This window comes from Leucoraja erinacea, chromosome 11, assembly GCF_028641065.1.
Source record: "Leucoraja erinacea ecotype New England chromosome 11, Leri_hhj_1, whole genome shotgun sequence".
Lineage (NCBI taxonomy): Eukaryota > Metazoa > Chordata > Chondrichthyes > Rajiformes > Rajidae > Leucoraja > Leucoraja erinaceus.
This window is the reverse complement of record NC_073387.1, coordinates 6,610,386-6,622,904: the sequence shown is the minus strand read 5'-3', so window position 1 is coordinate 6,622,904 and position 12,519 is coordinate 6,610,386. Positions and strand designations below refer to the sequence as shown.

At 44.7% G+C, this 12,519-nt stretch overlaps 1 protein-coding gene across 1 annotated transcript in view; it reads right to left on the bottom strand.

Moving 5' to 3' along the window:
• LOC129701429 (clathrin interactor 1-like) overlaps positions 1-3,922 on the bottom strand; it is a 157,996-nt gene extending 154,074 nt beyond the window's left edge. Inside the window, 1 exon segment of the mRNA XM_055642602.1 lies at positions 3,685-3,922. Coding sequence (XP_055498577.1) covers positions 3,685-3,725 — 41 coding nt within the window. The 5' untranslated portion in view covers positions 3,726-3,922.
• Positions 3,923-12,519: the final 8,597 nt, after the last annotated feature.

The following is a 12,519-nucleotide window of genomic DNA, read 5'->3' as shown; positions in this document are numbered from 1 at the left end:
AATAGGTGCAGGAGGAGGCCATTCAGACCTTCGAGCCAGCATCGCCATTCATTGTGATTATGGCTGATCATCCCCAATCAATAACCCTGCCTTCTCCCTATATCCCTCGATTCCATGAGCCCCTAGAGCTCTATCTAACTCTCTCTTAAATCCATCCAGTGATTTGGCCTCCACTGCCCTCTGTGGCAGGGAATTCCACAAATTCACAACTGAGTGATAAAGTTTTTTCTCACCTCAGTCTTAAATGGCCTACCCTTTATTCTAAGATTGTGGCCCCTGGTTCTATCTCGCTCTACATTGGGAACATTTTTCCTGCATCTAGCTTGTCCAGACCTTTTATAATTTTATATGTTTCTATAAGACCTCCCCTCATCCTTCAAAACTCCAGTGAATACAAGCCTAGTCTTTTCAATCTTTCCTCATATGACAGTCCCGCTATCCCAGGGATCAATCTCATGAACCTACGCTGCACTGCCTCAATCACAAGGATGCCGTTCCTCAAATTCAGAGACTAAAACTGGACACAATACTCCAGATGTGGTCTCACAAGAGCCCTATACAACTGCAGAAGAACCTCTTTACTCCTATATTGAAATCCTCTTGTTATGAAGGCCAACATTCCATTAGCTTTCTTCACTGCCTACTGTACCTGCACGCCAACTTTCAGTGACGTGCAGGTCTCGATGCTCCTCCCCTTTGCCTAACCTAACCCCATTGAGATAATAATCTGCCCCCTTATTTTTGTCGCCAAAGTGAATAACCTCACATTTATCTATATTATACTACATCTGCCATGCATCTGCCCACTCACTCAACCTGTCCAGATCGACCTGCAACCTTCTAACATCCTCGTCACAGTTCACACTGCCACCCAGCTTTGTGTCATCCGCAAACTTGTTAGTGTTGCTCCTAATTCCCTCTTCCAAATCATTAATATATATGGTAAACAGTTGTGGCCCCAACACCGAGCCTTGCAGCACTCCACTCACCACGGCTTGCCATTCTGAAAAGGACCCGTTCACTCCTACGCTTTGCTGCCTGTCTGCCAACCAATTTTCTATCCCTACTCCCTACCCCCACATAACATGTTTTAATTTTTGGCACCAGAGGCTTCCTGACCCATGACAATTCCAGCATTTTCTGCTTTATTTGAGATATCCAGAGTCTGTGATCCTACCATAGTGATTTCTCCCACATTGATTTGAGGCCCATGTAGAAACATAGCCCGGGAGAAAATCTGCACATTAATTTTGAAAACCGTTCCAACTTGCAATGACCAGCAATGAAGTGAAACAAATCTCCATTTGAAATGAAAATCTGATAAATGTACATGCATAATCCACCTAACTACTGGAATGTGAGCATATGCATGATAGGGGCTAGAATAGGGTACCTCTACCTCAAAATTGGTTAATAAGTCCCAGTGGACAGGATTCCGTTTTAGTTCTTCCAAGTTTTATTTTTAAATGAGTATTGACACATTTTAAGCAAAATCGACAAAACTTTTATGCATGTAAAAGAATGCCTGAATGAACTGGAATCACAAAAGATCTCAGCAAAGCTCAAATCCCAGTTTTGCTGAAAATTATTTCATTCCGATTAATTTGTCAAAACCTATCAAACATGATTCCTAACTATTTACCTACATGCAAATTGTAAATTCCATATCATTTATTTAAGATGACCTTCAAAAACTGTTGTTTCTCTATGTCATACATGGTCATCTCCATGCACCATGTCATGCCCATACCACTGTCAATGTAAACAAAGATGACCGATTTAAAAAAAAAAAAAAGAATGTTTTAATAACATTCTTTCATAATTTAGCCCCCTAGGGAAGTATCTGGATTTAAAAAAAAGCATTATCATGTCCAGAAGAAATAATTAGGTGTGCAATATAGATCTGTTGAATTGTATTTTACTTTTCATAAACAAGAAATTAAAAAGTATACTCTAAAGCAGACACAGGAATAAAAATAGCTCACCCCTTCCCCATCCCAAAATGGGTGTAAAGGGGGAGATAAATTTATGCATTTTAAAGTTAGCTTAGTGTCTCAGAATATTTTAGAAAATTCCATAGTCTGCATAAAATAAGAACTAACAATTACAGCAAACCTCAACCCCAACACAAAATAAATTGATGACATTTCCACAAAATCCAGGTACATGATATATTTGACTAACAAAATTTGTGTGGTACAAGCACCTATGATATATAAAAATACTTTGGAAGCTAAAAGCACAATAACTCCCAACTGGCTGTAAATTTCAGAAAGATGTTTAAAGAAGCTGCTTTGAGCAAAGAACCACAAATATTTATCCAGAAATACCATGGTTTAAGGAAGCTGTTTCAAAACATTCGAGAAAACAGAGTTCGACTGTCCCACTAAACTAAGCGTTAGGAGAGGGAGAAAAATAAATATTTAGAGAACTGCATGTCATCAAGACGTCCCACAATACTGAATTGTTTTAAGGTTGTTTGGAAGCGGGCAATGTGCATAACATAAATTTCACGCTCGGAAAAGCAGAGATGGAAGAGGTTATAAATAATAATAATAATAATAATAATAACTTTATTTGTTAAGCACCTTAAAAACAACCAAAAGCTGACCAAAGTGCTGTACAGAAAAAAGAAAACAAGCAAGACATCATAAAACAGGCAGAACAACAGAACATACAACTAACACGAGGCGCATAAATTACATACAAAAATCCAAACAATAAATTAAAAAAAAACATAAAACACAAGTACAAACAACGCAGCAAAACCAAGCAAATAAAGTTAATAAACAATTCGACACCTCACTGGTCTACAAAGGCCATGGAGAATAGATATGTCTTCAGGAGTGATTTAAAAACAGCTAGAGAAGGGGCCTGTTTAACGTGCAGAGGCAATTCATTCCACAAATATTGACCAGAACTTCCTGAGATTCTGCTCAAAGACAAACGAGAAGAACTTTGCGTCAAATTTGTGCCCCGAAGGATGTTTACGTTCAATTTGAGCAACTCGAGGTCCGAGGGATGACACCTCCGACAGTCCATCGGCGTGGCACATGTGTCAGCCTGGGGGACGTAGACACAAAATGCTGGAGTAACTCAGCGGAACAGACAGCATCTCTGGAGCGAAGGAATGGGTGACGTTTCGGGTCGAGACCCTACTCCAGACTATGATGTTGAACTGAGACCTTTCACACCTTACCCTTCCATATCTCTAGTTTCCCTCCCCCGACTCTCAGCCGGAAGAAGTCTCAACCCGAAACGTCGCCCATTCCTTCTCTCCCAAGATGATGACTGTCCCGCTGAGTTACTCCAGTATTTTGTGTCTATCTTCGGTTTAAACGAGCACCTGCAGTTCCTTCCTACACATGTACTGGTTTGGGCAGAGGCAGCTTCACGCTCGCCTGGCCCAGGCTGACACTTTCTGCCACTTTAACCACGGCTAGTGGCAATCACTTCAAATCGGATGGATGCTGAAGGGGAGCCGGGGTCGCGGGTCAAAGTTGCCCGGTGTATTAGGGAAGTGGGTGAGGCGTGGAGATGACCGGCCACCGTGTTTGGCTGCCACTCGGCTGATGACAGTGGCTCGGTCAGCAGCGCCTTTGCTTGACGCCGGTGCTGCCACTGAGGACTGCCCGAGGCCCAGTGCCTGCCTCCACCGAACCAAGACCAAGATCGTCTACTCACGCCTTGTCCACCAGCTCCCGCATCTTCCACATGTTCAACATCTTCTCGTTCCGCCAACCCCTGCCTCAACGTCCGGCGTTATTTTCACTCGGGCACGCCCGCCAGCACCGCCCCGCCGCCGCCGACAAACTCCAGGTCCCGGACAAAGTGAAGCGGACGAGTGGCGGCCCAGGCAGGAGTTGCTCAACAACAAGACAAGGCCCCGACCTGCCGGTTACCAGCCAACCGCACACGTCATCACGTCACGCCAGGCGCCGCCTGGGCACCGCGTCACTCCGCCACAAAGCGCCATTGCTGCGCAACGGCCGCGCGGTGCACCCAGGGAGATGTAGTTCCCCTCCCCCTCGACGTCCATATTAAACGCTGAGTTTGCCGCGGCCACAACTACAAGTTCCAACACCCGCCCGTCGCACGCTGTACCCTGGGTGATGTAGTTTAGTCCCGCCCACCTCTCGACGTCCATATTAAACGCTGAGATTGCCCGCAGATAAAACTACGTCCCAACGATCCCTTTCACCGCCTGCTCCTTGGACTGGCAGTAGGAAAACAAGGAGCGTTCGTGTAGCTGGAAACTTTTTATGTTCGAAATGTTCCACTTTTTTAACGTGGTTTCATTCAAAACTCCAACAAGAGTAAGTTCCCATTTAAATTCCAACAGTGAACTTGCACGTTGATGGTATGTTTCATGACCTCAGGACGTCCCAAAGTGATTCACTGCCAATCTTATTGCTTGTGATGTGTCGTCACGCTCGTAGTAAACGTGGCAGCCAAGTAGCTCATGCCAGCCTCCACGTATTGTATTGTATTGTATATCTTTATTGTCATTTCCTGAGTATTCACATACCCAGAGGAAACAAAAAAACGTTGCTCAACCAGTGTCCATTCAGTGTGCATTCAAAATAAATAGAAATAAAAATACATGTATCATGAACAAATTTAACACTCTACTAAACATTCAACAGGCGTTCCGATCGGCAGCGGCACAACAGTGGCTCTGCTGCAGTGTGTCCAGGTTGGTGGTTGGTGCTCGACACTTTGGCAGGGGGCAAAGTCCATTTAGCAGTCTTATAGCCTGTGGGAAGAAGCTGAGGAGCATCCTGCTGGTTTTGCAGCTAATGCTCCTGTACCTCTTCCCAGGTGGCAGGATGGAGAAAATGTCATGCGATGGGTGGTAGGGGTCTTTGATGATGGAGATGGCTCTGCTGATACATCTCTTCCTGTATATGTCCAGCAGGAAAGGGAGTGGAGCACATACAATAATCCTGCTGGCGGTCTTCACACTTCTTCCCACCCTGCTTCATGTCTAGTTGGTGCCGTTCGTACGCCTTGCAGCTCCTGAACCACGGATGAACACCAGGAAGTCTGCCATAGGTCAATGTGCTCTCGATTGTCCCCCTATAAAAATGAGTCCGTAGGTGTGTAGTGGGGAGACCTGCTTTACGTAGTCTTCGGAGAGGGTGGTCGTGTGGGGCCGTTGGCCCCCTGGACGTCAGGTCATCAGACAGATGTAGTCCTAGGAAATCCTCACGCTGCTGACCCAACGTTCCACATCAGCTCCATCGATGTGCAGAGGTGTATGGTGTTGTTTCCCTGCCCTCCTGAAGTCAACCACCATCTCCTTAGTTTTTCCCCACGTTAAGAATGAGGTTGTGGGATTACACCAACCTGTGAGCAGCTCCACCTCCCATCCTGTACGCCGATTCATCATTGCCACTGATGAGACCCACCACTGTTGTGTCATCAGCGAACTTGTTGATGAAGTTGTTGTTGAGTCTAGCAGTACAGTCCGCTCGTGTGTCAGCAGACTAAACAGCAGGGGGCTTAGGCTCACAGCACTTGGGGTGAGCCAGTGCTCACGGCTATGGTTTTTGATGTCCTACTGCCCACCCGGAAATGTCTGCTGCCGTTTTGCGACAGAAAGTTCAGGACCCAGTTGCATGTGCCAGCATCAACCCCCAATAGCTCCAACTTCTCCACCAGCTGCTGCGGAATGATTGTATTGAAAGCAGAGCTGAAGTCTATGAAGAGGATCCTGGCATAGGTATTTTTCCGATCGAGGTGTGACAGTACGAGGTTCAGTGTTGTTGAGACTGCGTCCTCTGTGGATCGGTTGGCTCTGTAGGCGAACTGCAGTGGGTCTAGGTCGGCAGGTAGACTATTTTTGATGTGCTGCATAACCAGTCGCTCAAAACACTTCATTACTATGGGTGTTAGAGCCACTGGTCGAAAGTCATTATGGCAGGCTGGGTTTGGTTTCTTCGGGACAGGGACGATGGTGGCACTCTTAAGACAGTTGGGCACTACTGCCTGGCTGAGTGAGATGTTAAAAATGTCTGTGAAGACATCTTTCAGTTGCTCAGCACAGTCTCTTAAAACGCATCCAGGAATGTTGTCCGGCCCTGCAGCTTTGCGTGGATTGATGCTGGCAAAGGCCTTTTTAACTCCGGCTGCGGACAGCCTGAGCGACTGGTCACTGGGAGATGGCAGTAGTGCACGTGTCTGGGTGCTGTTTTTAACCTCAAACCGTGCGTAGAACTCATTCAGTTCATCTGGTAGAGAGGGGTTGCATTGGCCAAAGATGTGTTCCCCATTAGTCAAAAATCGAATTGCCACTAATGCGGATAATATGATGTTAAATATGAAAATTCTCAAAACTTTCACCTCGTCATTATCGTCTGTAGAAAGAGAAACAGTGAAGGTTTCAATTCAAGATCTTTCCTCAGAGCAGGGATAGATATATTGGAATAAAATGTGACTTCGTCCATTTAGGTTTTTTTTTTAAATTTCAAAACTTTTTTTAATGGTGGGGTGTGTAGACACAAAACAGCTAATTGGATGTGCTGGTTTTGTGAAGACTCCACTCTTAAGATGCACCCCGACGCGAAACGTCACCTATCCCTATTCTCCAGAGATGCTGCCTGACCCACCGTGGTACTCCAGTGTATTTTAATGCTGGAAGATTGTATTTAAATCACTGAAAGTTGACATGCAGACACTGTACACATGGTAAAGTAAATAGCTTAGACACAAAAAGCTGGAGTAACTCAGCGGGATCGGCAGCATCTCTGGAGAGAAGGAATGGGTGACGTTTAGGATCGAGACCCTTCAGACTGGTTAGGGATAAGGGAAACGAGAGTTATAGGGTGATTTCATGAAAGGTCACTGGATCATAGATCCTCACCCATGTGACCGCAACATTTAACTGGGGTACAAACGTCACTTCCAGTACGTTATTGTTGCTGAAAACGCGGACTTTCAAACCTGTTAAAAACCGTGAAAACGGCCCGTTTTTGAGCTGTAAATTACTGTGCCAGTCGGGGTGACTGCGAGCCACAGCTATCTTACTTTAGAGTCCAGAAGATAAATAAAAACAAAGGTAAAGACAAGAGGGAGCTGAAGGGAAAATAACAGCGGAAGTTGTTGGCCGTGCAGATATAAATATCGAAAATATCGGGAATTATCGCGTTTGCTCACTGCATTTCTTCAAAACTAAGGCATTATTGATGTTTTGATGAAATGCAGTGAGCAAACGCGAATCTCGAAACAAGGCGGACCACGTGAAGGTTGCAATCTTCCACCCCAATCAAAATTCATACCACTGGACTGTAACCTGCCCAAGCAAAATATGAGATGCTGTTCCTCCAATTTGTGTTTAGCCTCACTCTGACAATGGAGGAGACCGAGAACAGAAAGGTTTGTGTAGGAATGGGAAGGAGAATTAAAAGTGTCCAGAAACCGGGAGATCAGGTTGGTTCACGCAGGCTGAGCGAAGGTGTTCCGCAAAACGATCGCCCAGTCTGCGTTTGGTCTTGCCGACGTATAAGAGTCCACATCTTGAACAACAGATACAGTAGATAAAGTTGGAGGAGGTGCAAGCGATCCCGTTGGAGATGTCGTAAATAATGTAAATAGCTTTATGCCTTTCAAGGCCAGAGCGGTTCAGTAGAAAAGGCAACACGCCTTAACTGGGTATGGGTCATGCTGGGATGACATCTGGAATGTTACAGGTAGCTCTGGTCTTAACTCCTCACAGCTCTGAAACCCGGACCTGAGGAAAGATGCACTGATATGCAGGTTCATCAAATATATTTCTGGACTGGGAGGGTGTTGTGTTTGATAAATCACTGGATTCAGATTTTGATAATAATAATATAATAATAATAACTTTATTTATAGAGCACTTTAAAACAACCACAGTTGCAACAAAGTGCTTAACATGACTGATCATGGACAAGAAATTATTATATAACAATACAAACATTAAACGAAAGAGTAAAAACAATAAAAATTAAAAACATTAAAAGCACTAAAAACAGGAGCAAAATCTCAAGCAGTGTCAAAAGCCAAGGAATATAAATGTGTTTTAATACTGGTTTTGAAGATGGACAGTGAGGGGGCCTATCTGATGTGCAACGGCAGGGTGTTCCAGAGTGCCGGAGCAGCACCAGAGAAGGCTCTATCCCCTCTGAGCTTCCGCTTAGACCTCGGTACCTCCAGGAGCAGCTGATCAGCTGACCTGAGGCACCGGGCAGGAGCGTATGGGTGGAGCAGTTCAGAGAGGTAAGGCAGGGCGAGCCCATTTAGAGATTTAAAAACAAATAAAAGAATTTTAAAATGAACTCGAAAGTGCAGCGGGAGCCAGTGGAGGGAGGCCAGAATTGGCGTTATGTGCTCCCTCTTTCGAGTTCCAGTTAAAAGGCAAGCGGCAGCATTTTGAACCAACTGGAGACGAGCCAGTGAAGATCGTGCAACTCCAAAGTAGAGTGCGTTACAGTAATCCAGCCTAGATGTAATAAAGGCATGGATTACTGTTTCAAAATGCTGCCGCTCAAGAATGGGCTTCACCTTTGCCAGCTTCCTTAGGTGAAAGAAGCTGTACTTAACCACAGCGCCTATTTGATGATCTAGTTTAAAATCACTGTCCATCCTAAAGCCCAGGTTTAAAACTGTTGGCTTCACGTACCGTGCCAGTGGACCCAAGTCAACAAGGGGAGGTTCACAGCAGCCATTGGGGCCAAACAATATCACCTCTGTCTTCTTTTCATTAAATCCTAGAAAGTTTAGGGCCATCCAGGACTTAATGGGCTCAAGACATGACAGAAGTGATTTGACAGAAAAGGCGTCTTCCTTCCTCAGCGGCATATATAATTGGCTATCATCGGCATAACAGTGAAAAGAGATGCCATGCTTTCTAAGAATGGAACCCACAGGAAGTAGGTATAGTGAGAAAAGCAGGGGCCCTAAAATTGAGTTCTGTGGAACCCCATATGACAGAGGAGCGGAGGAGGATTCAAAACCAGCAAGGCTTACACACATGGTCCTGCCTGCCAGATAGGACCTGAACCATCCCAGGGCACTGCCACAGATGCCCACTAGTTGCTGTAATTGAGATATTAAGATACCATGGTCCACTGTATCAAAGGCGGCAGATAGGTCCAGCAGGACAAGAACCACATTGATTCACTCAGTAATTGATTACACTACGGAATAAGGCACATACACTCACGTATCCCCGAATATCCCCCAACGAACTCACAAACCCCGAGTACACAGCAGAGCACGCCAATCACAAAAAAATTGCCCTGCACATCCTTAAACCTCCCTCTGACTTTAAAGCTATGATCTTTAATATTTGACCTCAAGATCTGCGGCATATCAATGTCATTGAGGGTCTTGACTAATATCTAGTGTGTCTGACATCAACCATCATGAGCGGTTCGAGAGGCTGGCCATGGCACACAATAACTTCAGCCTTCCAGGTGGCCTTCCATGTCAGATCACACACCATCTCTCCGGCCCTACACTTATCTCTGGAACATCTAGATAACAAGGATACCGACATCAGGCACCTATTTATTTACTGTAGCTCTGCCTTCAACACCTTAATCCCATTACAAATCAATCTTCAAACTCCTTGACTTAGAAGTCAACACCCCCTTCTACCAATGGATTCTTGACTTCCTGACACATAGGGTGAAAGAAGGTGACAAAATATCATCCAGGACAATTCTCAACACTGGTGCCCTGTAGGAATATGTTCTCAGCCCCTTACTAGAGTTGCTACGCACTCACAATTGTGGAGTCAAATTCTACTCAAAATCCATTTATAAGTTTAGCAGATGGCACAGCAGCAGTGGGCTGGATCACAAACAATGACAAAATGGAGTATAGGAAAGAGATAGAGAACTTAGTAACAAGGTGGCAAAACACCACCCTCTCCCTCAATGTCAACAAGATGTAGGAGCTAGTTATTGACTTCAGGAAGCACGATACAGTATATGCTCCAATCAGCACTAATGGTGCCGAAGTGAAGATGGTTGACAGATTCAAGTTTCAAGGCATAAATATCACAAAATAAGCTGCCCTGGACTAACATTGAACAATACAGCAAAAAAGAACAGCAACACCTCTTGTTCTCAGGAACGGAATGAAATGTGTCTTTAATGAATCTTAGCAACTTCTACAGATGCATTATGGAAGGCATACTATCATATTGCATCATAGCTTGGTTTTGGAGCAGCCCTCGCCAATAGTTGTGGATGTAACCCAGTCCATATATTAGGGGGCGCCGTCCTGTATGGTATGGCTGCCCAGCCTGCAGCTGTTCGTTTTTCACTCCTTTTTTTAAATTTTTAGTTAGTTAAAGTGTTTTTGTTCTGGAGTTCTAGTCTTTTTTATGTGGGGGTTGGGGAGGGGGAAGGGGGAAACTACCTTTCAGGGTCCCTACCTGGTCAGAGAGGCAGCTTTTCTCCGGGCTGCACCGTCGACCCATCCTCGCGGCTTACCAGCGGGTCTGGAGCGGCGTTTCCTGAGGGGACCGCCCAGAACCACGGCTTCGGCTGCGGTACAGCGCTGGAGCGCTATCGCGGAGCGGGCGATACCTTGCCCAGGTCGCCGCGCTGGAGCTCCGGTGAGCTGAGACCGCAAAGAAAAACATCGCGGAGCTGCGGGTCTGTGGAGCGGCGGCACTGAACTTTAACATCGGGAGCCTGGGATCTCTCGCTGAGATCGCAGGTAGTGGAACTCCATCCGGCGCGGCCTTGTTGGCTTCGGAAGCCGCGGATTCTCCCGATGCCTGAGCACCATCACCTGGCGAGAATGGCCTGGAACATCGGGCCTCCGTAGAGGCGACTGCAGAGGTCTCAATAGGCCGGACTATGGGTGGACATGGGGATGGGACTGGACTTAGTGCCTTCCCTCAGAATGGAAACCATTGTGGGGGGATGTTTTTTATGTTAAAGTTCTTTATTATTGTCATGTTTGTATACTTTTTTTATGTGCTGCACTGGCAACAAGAATTTCACTACACCTAGGTGTATGTGACCAATAAAATAACCTTTGAACCTTTGAACTATCACACAGACCGAATTCCCCACCATTGACTCCACACTTCACGCAGTCTCATGAATGCACAATCAAGGACCTTTTCCATCCTGGTCATTCCCTCTTCTCCCTGCTCCCGTTGGGCAGAAGATACCAAAGCTTGAAAGCATGTACCAACAGACTCAGGGGCAGCTTCTCACCCTTTTTATCAGACAACTGATTGGTCCTCCCATAAGGTAGGGGTAGTCTCAATTTTCCAATCTACCTTCATTCCCAGATGCTGTGCTTTTTCTCTGTAACTGTACCACGATAATGCCGTAAAACCATATTCTGTATTCTGGTATTACTTTCTTTGCACTACCTGTTGTACTTGCATATGGCTTGATTGTACTCATGTACAGAATGATCTAATTTAATGGGATACCATACATACAAAAGCTTTTCACTGTATCTTGGTACATGTGATAAAAATGACAATAAATACATTTCAGTATACCCCACACAGATCCTATTCTCCTCTTCGTCCTTCTCCTTGGTGAATATCAATGAAAAGTACTCATTTAGTACCTCACCTACATCCGCTGACTTCAAGAATAAATTATTTTTTATCTTTGAGCGTTCCTACCTTCACCCTCTTGTTTTTAATGTACATCTTTTCTTCACTCTCTTTAACCTGACTAGCCAATGACATTTCCTGGCACTTTATGGCCCTTTTAATTGCTGGCTTCAGTTCTTTCCTGCTTGCTTTAGCACCAAAATGAAGATGGACATCAAATGTCTTGTGTGATTTCTTTGTCTTAACATTTTTGATCAAATTTACAATCTCTCTGGTCATCCAAGGTTATCTAACTTGTCATCCTAGTCCCACCTTTTTACTAGGACATGCCAGTCCTGAACTCTGATCAGTTAGTCTTTAAACAACTCCTACATGTCAGATGTGGAGTTACCCAATAACAGCTGGTCTCAATTTACTCTCCTGGATGCCTGCCAAGTAATGTTGTGATTTGTCATACCCCAATTTAGTGTTTTCTTCAAGGTCCAGATATATTCTTATTCATAATTATCTTAAATTACAGCTTAATTCCGCTTTTATTTTGAATTAAGGAATGAATATACAGTAGATAAGGGTTACTCCCTTGCCCTCCTTTGACAGTCAGGCTTCCATTTACATGGTGGTTATGTCCTTGAAAAACAATGTGCAAATATAAATTGTGTTAAAATTTAAAGAAGCACAAAAATCTATGGGAATTATAGGTTTATGTTCTAAACTCATGAGGAAAATTCTCCAATTCCTGACTACAGGTGCTGTCTGTAAGGAGTTTGTACATTCTCCCTATGACCAGTCTGAAGAAGGGTCTCGAGTTCTATCTATGTGGTATAGTACACTAGTTCTATCCCACACTTTAGCGACGTAAATCAAGAGTCAAGAGTGTTTTATTCTCACGTCCCAGTTAGAACAATGAAATTCTTACTTGCAGCAGCACAACAGAATATGTGAACAATGTTATAAAT